Source organism: Hylobates moloch, unplaced genomic scaffold (assembly GCF_009828535.3).
Source record: "Hylobates moloch isolate HMO894 unplaced genomic scaffold, HMol_V3 SCAFFOLD_18, whole genome shotgun sequence".
NCBI classification, from domain to species: Eukaryota; Metazoa; Chordata; class Mammalia; order Primates; family Hylobatidae; genus Hylobates; species Hylobates moloch.
The window spans coordinates 44,209,199-44,226,126 of record NW_026652293.1 but is presented as its reverse complement, the minus strand read 5'-3'; the positions used below and the strand labels follow the sequence as shown (position 1 = coordinate 44,226,126).

At 38.9% G+C, this 16,928-nt stretch overlaps 1 protein-coding gene across 18 annotated transcripts in view; it reads right to left on the bottom strand.

Moving 5' to 3' along the window:
• DAB1 (DAB adaptor protein 1) overlaps positions 1 to 16,928 on the bottom strand; it is an 863,435-nt gene that overhangs the window by 141,878 nt on the left and 704,629 nt on the right. For 17 of the 18 annotated variants that reach the window (XR_009210852.1, XM_058430794.1, XM_058430808.1 and 14 more), the window contains 2 exons: positions 10,469 to 10,608; positions 1,803 to 1,901 (listed from right to left, as the gene is read on the bottom strand). Coding sequence is in view for 17 of the 18 variants with exons in the window: in XM_058430794.1 (XP_058286777.1) it covers positions 1,803 to 1,901; positions 10,469 to 10,608 (239 nt within the window). In the remaining variant the exon portion in view is untranslated. Of the gene's footprint in view, positions 1 to 1,802; positions 1,902 to 10,468; positions 10,609 to 13,228; positions 13,297 to 16,928 lie in introns of all 18 variants that reach the window. The other variant, XM_058430806.1, reaches the window with a different exon arrangement.

The window sequence follows — 16,928 nt, the reverse complement described above, 5'->3', positions numbered from 1 at the left end:
CAAAAGGACTCAGGAGCCAGACCGTCTAGGTCCTAATCCTGCCTCTGTCACCCCTTACTGCCAGCAAGTTATGTAAACTTTTCTGTCCTTGCTGTCTTCAACTATAAAATGAGAATAACAGTACTATCTACCTCCTAGGGTTGTTGTGAGGATTAAATGACCTGGTACTTACAAAGGGCTTACCACAATGCCTGGCACATAATATGTACTTGATAAAGTAGCTATTGTTAGTATCACCTCATAGGAATGTTGCAAGAATGAAACTGAATAATGTATGTAAACTGACTAACACGCATCTAGTATATAGGAGGTACTCGATAATGTGAGTTACACCTAGCTATTTTTTATTGTGGTAAAATATATGACATACAATTTACCATTTTAACTATTTTTCAGTGTGCAGCTCAGTGGCATTAAATACCTTCATATTTTTGTGCAACCATCACCACTATCCATCTCTAAAAGATTCCATCTTCCCAAATTGAAACCTCATGCCTACTAAATAATAACACTTCATTTTTCCTTTTCCCTAGCCTCTGGCAATCACCATTCTACTTTCTGTCTTTATGACTGTGACTATGTTAAGTAATTCATATAAATGGTATCATACAATATTTGTCTTTTTGTGCCTGGTTTAATTCACTCAGCATAATGTCTCCAAGGATCATACACATTGTAGCACAGGTCAGAACTTTCTTCCATTTGAGAGCTCCATAGAATTTCACTGTATGTATATACAACATTTTGTTTATCTATTCATCCATCTACAGGCATGGGTTACTTCTACCTTTTGGCTACTAAAAGTAATGCTGTTATGATCAGAGGTGTACAAATATCCATTCTATTACTAGTTATTTAGGAGTAATTTTTCTACACCTTTTTTTCTTCAAGAAAATCCATTTTTACATTTAAACTATCATCTTACTACCCTTATGTTATCTTCATACTAGTCAGAACAAGGAAGAGAAAATAATAATGCAAAATGACCAAGGTCATGTAACTCGGCTGGTTAAGTATTGTTTATAAAGTGCTTGATAAATTACCTTTGTGAAGTTCATGATAGATGATATAGGTGGAGGTGTTTTATAAGCTGTAAAACACTGAATAAATATAAGGAAAAAGACATCTATTTGACTCTTGTTCTCTTGGAAAGTGGATCATAGAAGGTTTTTCTATTTTCCTCTTACCACCAATGAACAGGACTGACAGTGTCAGGAGAGCTCTGGGGATGGATCTGGGAGTTAATTGCAACTGTAAGGTTGATGAAAACACAAACCACTTCTTTGGTGGGTTCAACAAACATATCAGCCCTTAAATTTCCTGGTCGTGCAGTGATAGATTTCTTTTTTTAAGATTGAGAACTCCATTTATTCTTTTTGATTACAGCAATTGCAAGGTGCTCCAGGTTAAACTCAAGAGAGTCTGGATGCTTTGACCGAGTCAAAAGATGTACATGTAGCTCTCTCTAGGACGCATGTCATTAAAGTTGCCAACACACAAAGAAATTTAACTTAAACTGTCACATTACCCATTGATCTTCAAAGCTCATCAATCTCCCATCAGATTACCAGGATAGTGTGACACTTTTATCGCCATTACACTATAAGAAACACAGTGCAGTCATACTGTGGCCAAGTCAGCAAAGAGACTTGCTTTGATGGATGGTCACAGTTGATCAAGTTTGTCAGTTGCTTTATGTGTTTTTATGCTTGTTGTATATTTCTACCCAGAGAGTAGAGGCTTTTAAGGGCACATCTGTCAATGGATTCAATTTCACAATGCCGTGTGATTGCTTTACTTACCCCTGTCTTCTCATCAAAGATTTTGATTCCTCCAAAGGAGATGGTTAAAAAGATTTTCTGTTTGTGTTCTCCTTTGGAACGAGCGCCAGCAACAACACCCTGTTGAAAGGAAGAACATGGTTTTTACTTTAGTGTTTTCATTTGAAAATTCTCTCTGGTCCCAAAGGCACGTCAGATACCATCAACAATGCCACCAATCATGCACACTGCTTTCCCTTCCCACTTCCACATTTCTCTACTCAATGCGCTCACATCTTCTTGGTGTTTTAGGGTAATGCTCGTCCTAGTGCTTCTAACACATTGTGTAGAGAAATATTTGAATGTTCACTCACTGAACTAACCAAAATTTATAGAATGGTGTCTAGATGCTCAGCTCAGAATTGGGGGTCCCAAGATAGACACAATATGGTATTCCTATTAATGTTTTTTCTGGGTTTTATATTAGATATGATTTTAATCTTTTAAATAAAGGTGAGCCACAAAGTACATTCCTACATGTAATTTTATTTTTTATAATTCTGGAAAAAGTTTTCATATGAATCAATTTTAGATAATAGAAATAAAATAAATGCTAGATTGTCCATTTTGCTGGAAAAAAATGTGATCACCATAGTTAGATGCCTATTGATTGTAATTTTTATTCAAAGACATTTTGTGTTTATCACTACCCTTGTTCCTCTCATTCTCACATTCCATTTATCAAAAAAAACTGTTTCCTCACTGTCTCAAATGTTTTATAAGCCAAAGATATGTCTATGAGTCAGTGAGAAGGTAAGCTTCACAAAAGGTTGGGGTGTTACTTTGTTCACTGCTTTATCTCTAGTGCTTAGAACAGTCCCTGGAGGGCAAGAGGTGCTTAGCAAATAATTGCTAAGTGAATATGTGATATCCAGAGTCCCCCAAAGTTGATATGATTCAAATTAAGAATAAAGACACTTGCCTTTCAAATTAGATTCTGTGTTGGCCAGTTGCAGGAAAGCATGGGCTCCATACTAGGGTACAACTCAGGGGATAAAGACCTTTCAAGGGATCTACACTCTCAGGGGCTGTTGCTGACCATGCATTAGGGGCCTTGAGGCTTCCAGCCTCTCGTTACTGCCAGTCTCTAAAGATGGCAAGATTAAGCCCAACTCTCAGCAGTTATGGTTCTGGGCTTTTAGAAGAAGAAAAGTCTAAAATAATATTGACTTCCTATTTCCAGGAGACAAAAGTACTATGTGCTATTCTCAGCATCAGTTTTGGGGAATGGTTGGTGTTAGAGAACAGTAGGTATGACCAGAGGTATGAGGAAGGCACATTCTGTTGAGGATGTTTGATTATCCTCACCTTGGGTATTGGAAACATTCTGTGGAATCAGAATATCTAAGTTATACTCCTGGTTCTGTATAATCTTGGATAAATTACTTAACCTCTTAGTTTCACTTCCTCAAGTGTAAAATACATCATTTTTTTGCATGGTTGAGAGAATTAAATAAACATTTACGTAAAGTACCTAGCACAATGCCTGGTATACTGAAGAAATATAATAAAAATTAATTTCTTCTAGAAAATACATGAATGTCCATTACAGTTTGTGTTTCAGTTCCTGTTTAGACACCTGCTAGGAGGAAATTCCTTCTTTCACACATCACCCATTCATTCTCAAGCACGTCTTGCAGACTCACAGACATGCAGAATGCATAGAACCACAGAAAACCTTAAAACTAATAGATCCAAGTTTCTCAACTGACAGATGAGAAAAATGATGAACTGAAAGGTAGTAGACCATCCTGAGACAGCACAGGGAATTGGTCAAAGAGCTGAGACTACAACTCAGCTCTCCTAGCACTTGGTGCTGGGACCAGTGATTATCCTTTACATTGTGTCTTCTTTCTAGGGGGCCTAAGTCTCTCTCCCTACAGCCCCCTTCCAATCTTCCTCTTTCAGCCTTTCAAAGCTGCTCCGTATTGACATAAGACCCCTCCTCCAGCGACTGCTCTCTAAAACGTTAGAGTAACTCTTAACTCACATACAAAGCAGAGTTCTCTGTCTCTTCAATCCCTCCCTGCATTCAATGGTTTCTAGATTGCTCAATGTGCTCCTTGTTTTACCATGAATTCACTGTGGGATGCTTTTAAGGAACATGCAGAAATGGCCAAAGTATGTCTTTGGAATCCCAGGGGTAACTCCTAATTTCTGTTTAATGCCACCCTCTCTGACCCTCTTAGCCAACAGAGCACACCCTTTATGCCAAATTGCATCTCCTTTGTTTTCCCTTCTTCACTTTTCTCCTGGAAGTTACCACCATCTGACATTTCACAAATTCATTCGTTGATTGTCTGCCTTTGCCTAATAGAGCAAAAGCTCAATTGTGCATGGAACTTTATCTGGTTTGTGCCCAGGGCTGAGAATGGTCTAGTGTAAAGCAGGAACTCAAAGAGAAGGAAAGTGACTTTCCCTCACTTTAATTTTAAATATGTGTTCTCGGATGGATTTGGAGTAAAATAATACATGATACTATCCCTTCGCACCCCAACCTTCAATCTCAGATATCCAGGATACATACAAATGAGAAAAATAATTAGCCCCTTTCTGGGGGGATGAATGTGTCCCCTCAAATGCATGTGTTGAATCTTGATTGCCGGAGTGATAGTACTGGGAGGTGATTAAGTGATAAGGGTAGAACACTCATAGAGGGGATTAGGGTTCTTATAAAAAGACTTCAGAGAAGGAGTTTATTCCCCTTTCTGCCCTTCTGTTCTGAGGATACAGCATGCATCTGCTTTGGAGGATGCAGTAACAGGCACCATCTTGGAAGCAGAGAGATCAGGGCCCTCACTGGACAACCAACCTGCTGGCCCCTTGATCCTGGACTTGCCAGCAACCAGAACTGTGAGAAAACAAATTTGTTTTTTATAAATTACCCAGTCTTAGGCATTTTGTTACAGTAGCACAAATGGACTAAGATGTGCCCTCCTAAAGGAAAGTACTGGAAGGACTGTCAAAGGGGAGGAGACTGTCTCCTTCTCATTTTATTCCTTCTTCCTTTAGGTGAGAAGAGCATAGGACAGGGTGGGGAGAGGGCTACACCTCTGGTCAGGAAGAGAAGTTTCAATGTCTCCATTTCCAAAACAGTCCGAACAGCTCCTAGCTAACAGATTTCCTGGAATATCAAATAGCAATAATTCCTAGCACATAGTAGTGCCGATTAGATACTAAGGCCCCCTTTGCTTGTTGGTGTCAAGTAGCTACCAAAGAATTCCCTGGTAGAATATGGCTGTAGGTGAAGAAGGATGGAAAAAGCCAACATACATGTTCCAGGAGCATTTCCACTTGGGGCTGCTGATGGTGAATTTACATGACAAATGAAAAAGAGAAGGACAATCCATAAGGTGCTATCTTTGGGGAAAGAAAAGTCCCATCTTATCAAGCATGTTTTTCTTGTGAGACAGGACTCTGGGTCAAGCTCTGAAAAACCGCACTCAGTCTAGAGTGGGCCTGCACAAGACAGTGCCTTCAGGACACTGATGGGCTCATCTCCCCACAAGATTATTCATGGCCACTGTGCAGAACTAACAGAGGCCCAGGAGACAGCTCTGGTTAGGGAGTCAAAAGAAGTGGACGTAGGTCCTGTTATGGACTCTGTGCCTGATATTAGCCACCTGACCTAGTAAGTCACCACTGGAAATCTGGAAACCAGAGTCAAACATTTTCTTGGGTGCCTATGCAAGAGGTTCTCTTACCCATCATATAATTTAGTCAATATCACAATTCTGGGAAGTAAGAATTACCTCCCTCATTTTACAGATGAGGAAACATAAGGCCAGGGGATCGAATGACCTCCTAGAACCTAAGGGGGCTAATAAGTCATAGAAGTGAAAGTCAGACATTGATCTTTCTGATTCTCAAGGTAGGAATCCTTCTACTGCAATCCTCTCTTCTCTAAGAGCCCCTTTTTGGGAAACAGATTTTTAAAAAATGACCATATAATGATGCATGCTACAAATATGTCCAAAAGTTTATGAAAATAGCTAGGTAGAACCAACAGCTTCCAAACTTAGTGGTGAAGAGGAACCCCAAAATGAGAATAATATTCACGTTTCTCACCTCATAAGAGTGTTGGGACACTTAAGCAAACTATGCATCTACTGCACTTGGCACAGTGTGCAGGGAGAGCTCAGTAAATAACAGTTATACTTTTGAGACCTAATATTGATATGATTAAGCAATACCACATAATAGGCACTGTGTGAAATGATTGACACAGGCATCCTCAAGGGAGTCACAAGTAGGCAGTCTCGATGGAGGAAGTTACATATAGAGAAAAGGTCAGGCACGCCAAGCAAGAGTCACAGGCTGCCCTGTTCAGCTCAGGAGTTGCTTTGAGAATCAGATATATGATGTACATGAAACGGCTCTGAGAAAACATTCACACAGCACGGTACATGCACCCAGTGTTATGACTGTGCTCTCCAGGGAACATGTAAAACATATGTGTAAATGCAGCAGGTTTCAGGCATGAATTCTAAAAACCTTAGAATGCTATTCCAGAAAGCCCCATGTAATAAGCCTAGTCTCCATTCTCCATTCTCAGTTCTAGCTAGTTACCAAGTATATGAACCAAAGGGAAAAAATTCATTCTAAGTTTCATTTTTTCCCAGTTAAAAAAGGGAATACAAGTATCTTTCTCTGTCCTGTTTTTGACCAGAGACTGATTCCTACAGACTAGAACTGCATTCTCTGATCTCCTGAGCTTTCTTCTCCGTGGCTCCAGTTGTGTTCCACCAATGCAAGGCACAGGCAGGAGATCAGCGGGTAGGAGAGAGAGGTCAGGGCATTGCTCCACACTCCCTTATCATCCTTCATTTGCATCTCTGGTAGTAGCTATATTTTGTGTGGTGAGAAAGGGAGACTTTCTTATCAATTCTGCTCTCCCTGTTTTTCAGTAAATATATATCTTCCTAGGAGTGGTAATAGCTTCCCACTCTTGCTAGATTCTGAGTACCCCTCATTTGCTACCTTAAATTTACCCACCCGTTGGAAGTAGCTCCTTCATTAAAGTATTCTCATCTGATCTTTCTGGGGTAGATTTTGGTTCTTTCAGGATTCTGACTGACATAGTTAAGGTTCTGCACTTAGCTCTCCAGGCACTGTCTTTGGAGACCTCATCTTTTCCTTAACTTCAATCACCACCATTTTGCCACCGTCTCCGAAAGCTGACTTCTTTAGAAGTCAGTGATGTGTGATGTGACTACCGGGTAGTAGCTTACTGGTAGGAGCTTAAGATCTAGTTTGGGAACCTCAATAAATTAAATGCAAATACAAAACAGAATATAATTAAGGGCAAAACTGTGTCTTGTCGAACACAGGCCCTCTTGGTATCTGGGTTAGAATTCGTTTTATCATAGATTAAATGAAGGCTGTGAGGCAAATACTTTAACTTCTCTGTCTCTCAGATTTCTTCTTCACAAAACAGGGAAGCTAATATGTATCTCATATGATCAAAGGATATAATATATGTGAAAATGCTTTGTGGATTGTAAATTAAAATATGATGTCAACAAATGATGATGATGACCATGATGCTTTGTTGGTAGACAGGCAATGGGTCACTCATACTCATTATATGAATCCCCCTACAATCCAAGAGAAAACTCTCTAATGCAAGAACATGCACCAGCTTCAGAGAGTCTAGCAAAGGAAACAGAATTTTTATTTCTCATATGGCCTGACGTGAGTAAGTGGGCCTTTTTGCAAGGGTAAGAGGCATTTTGTACTTCTCTCTTACTTTCCTGGGCAGATGGCCAAATGGAGAATTGATCATTTATGTTTCTGTGTTTTCTAAAGAAAAACCACTGGGAGCTGAAATGTCAACATTCTTCTCAGCAACCTGCAAATAATGAAACACAATTGTCTGGAAATCAAGGACCCCTCAACAAGTTCAGTGCATCTGACAGGAGTATGTTATAGTAGGACAAACTCTCAGGGCTTTGGGGACCTCATGGTTATAGGAGGTGACAGATGGAGCACTTCACTGCAGGTCACACACACACACACACACACACACACACACACACGGTTGGCAGCCATTGCTAGGCCTAGTCCAGCTAGCTTGGACCAATGTTAATCCTGAGTGAGAATGTTCAGGTAGCAGAGGCCAACTCCTCTTAGGCCTCAGTGTTTCCAAGAAGGCAGCTGGCCAATGAGGTGCTCTGTGACCGAACCTGGTGAATGGTCATCTCCCAGATGCTGGGAGCATGAGCTCTTTCCTCCTCCTCAGCAGACTTGTGGCTCTGGATGAGAACCAGATTTCTGCATCTTCTTCATGTCTTTTAATTAATATTTGTTAGAGCAAATCTCCATTTGCCAGACTTCATATTCATTGAGGAGGGACTTCAGCAATAACCAAGATCTTGGCCCTTATCCCCATCTTTAACTAGGGTCCCCTTGGGATGGAAGGTGTGGCTCTACCTGATTGGAGAGTTTGAAGCAGCAGCTGAACATACAAAGATCAATCTCTTCTGGGGCTCTCTGTGCAATCTGCCTGCTGAAAGACAGACTGCATTCTCATCTGATCTCATGCACGAGTAATGGGTCCTACTCTGGGCAAGGGCAGGGGTTGGGAGAACAGGGGGATCTGCAGTTGTCCAACACCCCTGCAAACCAAGTGGAATAGCTCATCTTATTCACGAGTGCTCACTGTGGCTGTGTATCTAAGTCACATCCTCCAGGCCAGCATTTATCAGTCAGAAAGCTGGAGTTTGGAATTCTTCCTGTCCAGCTCTTGTCTATTAATCACTCAGATTTGAACTTGGGAGAAGAAAGCGCATCACTGGACTACCCTAAAATTGTATAACATTGCTTAATTATTGCAAAAAAAAAAGATGCGCTAACTTCTTCTAAGCTTATTGTGAAATAATGGTATTGATGTATTTTATGCCTTTTTCTAGTATACTTTATAGTAAATACATAACTATTAAAGTTTGTTTACATAACAGCTTAACAAATAAAAAGAAGACATATAAATGAATATCCAGTGTAGAAAACTAAGAGTTTTAAAAATCATGACTCTTAGAGCCATACTATAGGGAAACATAGCATCTGGTATATATGCTAACCTACTAAAAATTTTGTATAGCATAAACAAAAATAATAACTGATTTACTCAGCATCTATGAAAGTAAAGGTGATGCCGATTTTATCACATTTTACGTTTATGCATTTTACAGGTTTTAATACTTTTACATACCTAACAAGCTTTTTTTTTCTTTTCTTTCTTTTACATTTGAAAATATTTCATTGACAAAGTCATGTCTTCATGGGCTATTTGAAGATGTATATGTAAATGTATATGTATATACGCTCATATATATTGTTAGATGAAGGGGAAAAAGTCCCAAGACAGGAAACTGTATAAATTAAAATTCCAATTTTATTACATATATGTGTATAATTCATATATTATATATGTAAAACCACAAAAAAACTTGTAAATTATACACAAAAATGTTGACACTGATTGTCTTTGTGGGGTTGTGGATTATTTCAGTTTTCTCCCTTACATTTTTCTGTATTTTCAAAATATTCCATAATGCACATAAGTGAACTCTGTAATCAGAAAAGTAAATAATATGTGTTTGTAATACATATGATATTTGTAGACTTCTTGCTAAATCATTTATTTTTTCAATATTTTATAACTTTTTAAAAGAAACAATATATGGACATCAGAATCTGAGAAAAGTTATTTTTGTATACTTTAATAAAATAATTTATTTTGTATATTTTAAAAATTTCTAATTTCTGACCGGGCACAGTGGCTCACGCCTGTAATCCCAGCACTTTGGGAGGCCGAGGCAGATGGATCATGAGGTCAGGATTTCGAGACCAGCCTGACCAACATGGTGAAACCCCATCTCTACTAAAAATACAAAAATTAGCCAGGCCTGGTAGTGTGTGCCTGTAATCCCAGCTACTCAGGAGGCTGAGGCAGGAGAATTGCTTGAACCCGGGAGGGGTAAGTTGCAGTGAGCCGAGATTGCGCCACTGCACTCCAACCTAGGCGACAGAGTGAGACTCCTTCTCAAAAAAAAAAAAAAAAAAAAGAAAAGAAAATATAATTTCTTTCTTAGATTCCTCAGAGAAAAGGCTTCTTTATAGCATTTAAAATCAGAAATCTCTTCATGATATCTCCAAATCCCAAAATATAATTACATTTTACTTTAAGGATATTATTTTAAAGTGTTTGGGGTACATTTGTAGAAACTGTAAGAATGAATAAAATCAACTTTTATCTTAACATCTCTTACCATATGGCAGAAATATATATTATTTATTCAAAAATAACAAGATGGCAAAATCCATAAAATGTGGGGGACAAAACAATTTGATAATTTTGTACTTTTATTTTTGCAGGAGTTGCAAAATGAAAATAAAATGGAATAAAATGTGATACACTCAAAAATTGTAAACCTGGGCCTACCAAAATATTTCCACATAGTAGGTGCTCAATAAACATTTGCTGAATGATTGAAATCTCTTCCCAATGAAAAAGTATGGTGATTCAACAGTGAGCCAAGTAATTTACCAATAAATGAATAAAGTTATTTACAATTATGATGGTAATCACTTGTTTTCCTCATTCACATTAAACACAAAATATTGAAAAGAAAACGTTTGCATAGCACCTTGAGTTTCATCATGGAATCTTGACATAACTTGTCTCCCCGAGCTGCGGAAACTTCATCAATCCCGATCAATTTGGCTTTGTACCGGACCCCTTCACCTTTAAACCTCTTTATCAAAGTGGCTTCACTGCGATCCTGACCTAAAAAGAGAAAAAGCAGATTCAAACATGTAGCTGTACAGACCCCAGTGGCTTTGTGTATCCACAATTCCAAGATCCACTGTCTGGTTTCATCTACATTCCCGGAAAGTCAAATCACTGGACTCAGGAGAAAAGAATAGTAGTATTCCTAGATGCAAATTCTGACTCCATCCATTTAAGTCCTGAGACAAATTACTTCTTCTTTCTGAGACTCAGTTTTCTCAGGTAGGGAAAAATAAGTTAAAAATAACCACCTCAACAGGGTATTATGATAAATAAATCAGATAATATGTGTGAAGCATCTAATTCAGGGTTTGTTAAGCAAGAGATATTCAACAAATGATCATAATCACCCACTAAGAGTTCATGTCCGAAATTGTTGTTAGAATAATATTAGCACCAAGTCTCTGGCATTGCCAACATTCAATAATAGCTTGGCCAGGGTCCAAGACCCTCTTCCCACCCAATTCCATGAGCTGTTTCACAGTGAAACTCCAGAGCAATTACCTGAGGACAATTATCAAAAAATGGTTTTATGACATCTCTTCTGGTAAGCCATGTGTGCAGGAAAATAGGCTTCCACGCTACATGCTATTGTGTGTCTGCACCTTCCAACAGGCTCTCTCAATAATTATTAAGATAATATTTTGCTAAGACACATCAACCAGGAGCTCAAGCATATCTACATGAAGTGAGGACAATAAAGTTAACTCTGAACTGAGCAAGCGCTTCATGCCAGATGTTCTCTAAACTTTATCCCCACTCTTCACAACAAGCAAACCATTTCCATTTTCCAGATGATGAAGTCGAAGGTCACAGAGTTTAGGTAGCTTGCCCAAATAAACATAGTCCGAAATAAGATGAATACATAGGAATTGAAACCCATCATTAACCTCATCATACTTTGACTAGTCAGAGGTCTGGACATTGTACAGTTGGTTCTTAAAACCTGGAGTGTCCTGTCTGTTATTCATCTCCTATAATATCCTTAACTTCAACTCTTGATTTCTCCTTCATCATGCTTACTTCATCTGTCAGAAACACAGAGCTGAGGACATTAGAGATAATTCAGCCTGTTTCCCTCTATCTACAGACGTGCAAACTAAGGCCTTTCTATATTGTGGGGTTGAGAATTATCAGAAGACATGCTTAAAATAGAAAAAAAAAAGACAACAATCACTAACTATCATATAGTACTTTTCTATTGACAAAACACAACTTCCATTTCATTCATTTATTCATTCATCCGTTACCAAGCATCTCTTCTGTACCGGTGCTATTATTCACTGGCAACAGATGAATGAGACAACATCTGTGCCCTCAGAAGCTTAAGTTTTTGGTGACTGCAAATACAAATGTATTTTCATTACGCTAAGTGTGTAAGAAGGTTCAAGCTTTAGAATCAGACATCCTTGTTTCCAATCATAGGTCCCTCTCGTAAGTCAACTGAACTGTCTGAGCCTCAGTTTTTTAATGTGTTGGATGACAATAAAGTATCTACCTTACAGCATTAGCATGAACAGTAACTTCAGTGAGATAGTATGTGTGAAGTATGTATTTACATGGTAAGTTTTCTACAAATGGTAGCTGTCACCACAGTTTTTTGTTTGTTTTTTTTTAAACAGTGTCTCACTTCATCACCCAGGCTGGAGCACAGTGGCGCGATCACAGCTCACTGTAGCCACGACCTCCCAGGCTCAGGCAAGTCTCCTACTTCAGCCTCCCAAGTAGCTGGAACAACAGATACACACGGTCATACTTGGCTATTTTTTTGTAGTGATGGGGTTTTGCCATGTTGCCCAGTCTCGGACTTTCAGATTCAACCAATCCACCACCCTGGCCTCCCCAAGTGCTGGGATTATAGGCGTGAGTATCACCACTATTATAAGCCCAGTAAAAGAAGCAAGTAGAAGACACAATCCTGGGAGGGTGGAAGGCAGAGAGTAGGAATGTCTGTCCAGCCACAGGTCTGGACCTGTGGTCCTAACCCCCAGTTTTCTTTTTGTTTTTTTCCATGACACCCCTGCTGATTCCTCATATATTAAAGCCTTTGAGTAATATTCCATAAAGCAAATATAACACAGGGATGATTAGTCAGAAACTATAATCAGTATAATACTTAAGCCTCAGCATTCTGTAAGAGCAGATGTCAGAGACTAGAGCTAAGAACAAAGGGACATTTGCCATAATACACCTTATATCATAGCTAAACATCTCTCCTCTTCAACATATGACACTATTTCAGTCCATAATAACATCTCTTTCACCACTGAGACTTCCTCAAACTTTAATTATAATCACAATAACAGGTAACATTCATCACATAGCATATTATATGCATCAACTTGTTAAGTCCAGAAAATAATTGTAGAGGTAGGTACGATTATTCAGGTTTCGTAGATGAGGCTCTAAACTGAACTGTTAGAGGCCATGTAACTTGTCAAAACTTACAGAGTAGAACCTGAACTTAGATTTGTCTCATGTCAAAACCCACATTTGTGGTTTGCTTGTGTTCTGTGTTTTCAAGCCTGTTTGCTGTTCGCCTAACCACCATGATTAATTGCTTCTTTTCTACGCAACTTTCTTATAAAGCCCCATCTTTATCTTGACCAAAACTCACCTGGTCCAAATCCGATGGTACTCAACACATTGGCAGCATTAAAACCCCATGGAAGGATGGAGAGACAGCTTGAAAATGGAACAGATTCCAGTCATCAGTCATCTCTAAAAAAATGTCTATGAGTCAGATACAAAGACAGCCTTAAGAAACATTTGTCAGGGCACAGAACTCTGCCAAGAAAGAAGATTCATAAGAGAAAGCAGAGCCATAGCAGGTGAACAAGGGCAGAGATTAATAAGAAAATATTAGGCCATTTAGAGGAAAGTAGGGAGCCCAATTTAGATTAGGACCTAGGGCCAAGCTAATTTGTATGAAGGGCACTTATGCAGTAGATAATCCAGTTTCTCATTAAATGCTTCACCATTAAAAGGGTAATTTTTCATGAGCACATCTTGAGCAAGGTCTCAGTTATATTAGTTAAGAAATAAATAACAGATATCAGAGCCATAAGACTTTAATTCTATCTGAGACACATACAATATAAAGGTGTTGGGAATAGGATCAGTCTTCATGCATTTTAGGTCACCGTGAATCCCAGCCTGTGTTACTGAAAACACCACTGACCCTCTGTTTCAAGATGGACAAGAGAAAGACCACAGGTTTGAGGAAAATCACCCATATGGTCACTGTTATTGAGTTTTTAGTACAGTTACTGTGCCAAGGGTTTCACACGCAATTTCTCATTTAATCTTCACATTTGCTCTTGAGTTAGGCTCCATAATGAGTCCTCTTTTCAGAAGACAACACAAACACCCAAAGTCCACAGTATAACTTGAATGTTAAAATAACAGCTATATTGAGATACAACTCACATACTGTACAATTCACCATTTTAAAGTATACAATCCAGTGGGTTTAGTATAGTCACAGAATTGTATAACCATCACCACTATCTAATTTTAGAACATTTTTGTCATCCCAAAAAGAAGCCCTGTACCCATTAGCTGTCACTCCCTATCTTCCCATTCCCTCTAATCTCTAACCACTAATCTCCCGTCTTTATATATTTGCCTATTCTAGACATTTAAATAATTGTTATCTTATAATATACAATTTTTGGGGTTTGGCTTCTTTTACTTAGCGGCATGTTCTCAAGATTCATCCATGTTATAGCACGTATCAGTAATGCTTTTTTTGCTGAATATTATTCTATTGTGTGGTTATACCACATTAGCTCATAGCTCTTTGGGTTGTTTCCATTCTTTAGCTATTATGAATAATGCTGCTATGAACATTTGTGTACAAGTTTTTGTGTGGCTGTATATATTCAATTCTCTTAAAATTATTCCTAAGAAAGGAATTGTCGCATCATATGGTAACTCTAAATTTAACTTTTTGGAGAACTGTCAAATTGTTTTTCCAAAGTGTCTGCACCATTTTACAACCCTCCTAGCAAAATATAAGGTTCCAATTTCTTTACCAGATGTTCTTCCCAACATCTGTTATTGTCTGTCTCTTTTACTTTAGCCATCCTAGTAGGTGTTAAGTGATATTTCATTGCAGCTTTGACTTGCATTTCCCTAAGGAGTAATGATGTTGAGCATCTTTTCATGTGCTTATTGTTCATTTGCATATCTTCTTTGGAGAAATATCTATTCAAATCCCAGAGCCTCAGTTTGAACCCAGGTCTTGTGTAAAATTTCATGGTCTTAATCATGAAGCATAGGAACCATAGGAATCACTGTGGGGCTTCCTATGACCTACCTCTGTGTTCTGCTACAGAATTTAGCCTCATTTATTTGTGTCACAGCTACTTGAGTAGATGTCTTATGGATAAACTGGCAGACGTCTTACTCTTAAAGGCAAGTAGTTCACAAGTACACATGCCCTTCTCATGCCTTATATCATTTAATCTTCCCAGGTTACTGAAAACCACCACTGTTATTATTTTATGGATGAAGAAACTGGAGCCCAAGAGGTAACTAAAGTTACTTCTCATCCTGTCCTACTCCAAGGCTTGAGTTTTCCCACTGAGAGACAACAGGCCTTTATGGTCTAGAACATGAGCTCTGGATTCAGAGGACCTGAGTTCAAGTCCCAGCTCTCTGACCTACCTCCTTAGTTGTATAATCGTTGGTAAGTTCCTTTACATGTCTGCCACTGTGTCCTTATCAGTTAAGTATAGATACTAATGGGTGCTCCCAGTATTGAAGAAATGACAAATAGCATACAAGACAGTGAATGACTGGCAAACAGTAAGAGCTTAATCAACATCGGTCATTGTTATTTGGGTGAACATACTTTCAGTTTGTCTGCAACAGTCCCAGAAACTTTTGTACTGACACGGTTGTTACTAGCATCCCTCATTACCCTCAAAAGTATTCCAGTTTGGTTAACAGACTGTGTGGTTACCCTAATTATATGATCATTTGTTTACTGTCCTCCCTCAGTGTTCTTCATGCTAGGCACTGTGCTAGCTTCCACTGGTACATGGGTGAGTAAAAAGTGTCCTTTCTCTTGCCCAGAGGAAGCCACATTTCAAAAGGTGTCATATACAATTTCTCCACCCCTTAGCACTGTATGACACTCACAGCTCTGGTCATATTTTGTTAAGCAATGTGTTTTCCTAAGGGGTGGAGAAACTGTATTTGGTAGTGAGATGATTAGGAAGAGCTACAGAGGAGAGATGGCAAAGGAGGGGTTCAAGAGGTAGGGAAGAAGAAACTTTCCAGATAAACAAAAAGTACAAGGATATTTGGAGAACAGTGAGTAGTTGGCTTAGACTGTTTAGCAATCCTAATTACCTTTTGGAATCACCTTGGGAATTTTTAGAAAATATCTGGTTGGGGGAGTGGGGAGGGACAGCATTAGGAGATATACCTAATGCTAAATGACGAGTTAATGGGTGCAGGAAATCAACATGGCACATGGATACATATGTAACAAACCTGCACATTGTGCACATGTACCCTAAAACCTAAAGTATAATAATAAAAAAAAGAAAAAAAAAAGAAAATATCACCCCAGAGCCCAGGGTGGTGGAGTGCACCTGCAATCCCAGCACTTTGAGAGGCCAAGGAGGGAGGATCGCTTGAGTCCAGCAGTTTGAAACCAGCCTGGGCAACATAAGAAAACCCTGTCTCAAAATAAATTAAAAAAACTCCGCCACCTTACAGATTTTGATTAGACGGGTCTGGGGTGAGCCAGGGCCAATTAATGTGCTTGCAAAGCACAGTACTAGAGGGCATGGCTAGAGTGATGCACTCAAAGGACAGACAAATCATGAAGCATCTTGGAAGCCAAGTTAAAGCCTTTGAACATTGTTCTTTAGGCCACAGGAGCTATTAATGACCAAGGTTTGTTGTGAGGATTAGATTTAAAGAACATTATAGCAACATGTGGGGAAGTATAAGGCTGTAATGAATTGATTCACTCATTCCTTTATTTGATATTTATTGAGGGTCTACTATATACGTGCTCTAAGGTCCTCCAGATACTGCAAGGAACAAAACATATAAATATCCCTGTACTCAGGGAACTTACATCCTAATGGGAAGTCAATGGAGTTTTGCTGTAATTTTCTAAGTTCAGTGTAATGAAGAATCCCCTGTAAAAACCACAACAGCAACAACAGGTTCCTAAATCCCTTCCAGTGAGATCCTGCACCAGTTGGAGGGACCAAGCAGATGGAGTTGGTTCAGATATAAGTAATTCTCAAAGATCATTAGAGAACAGCAATTTGCTTATGTAGAGAATCCCT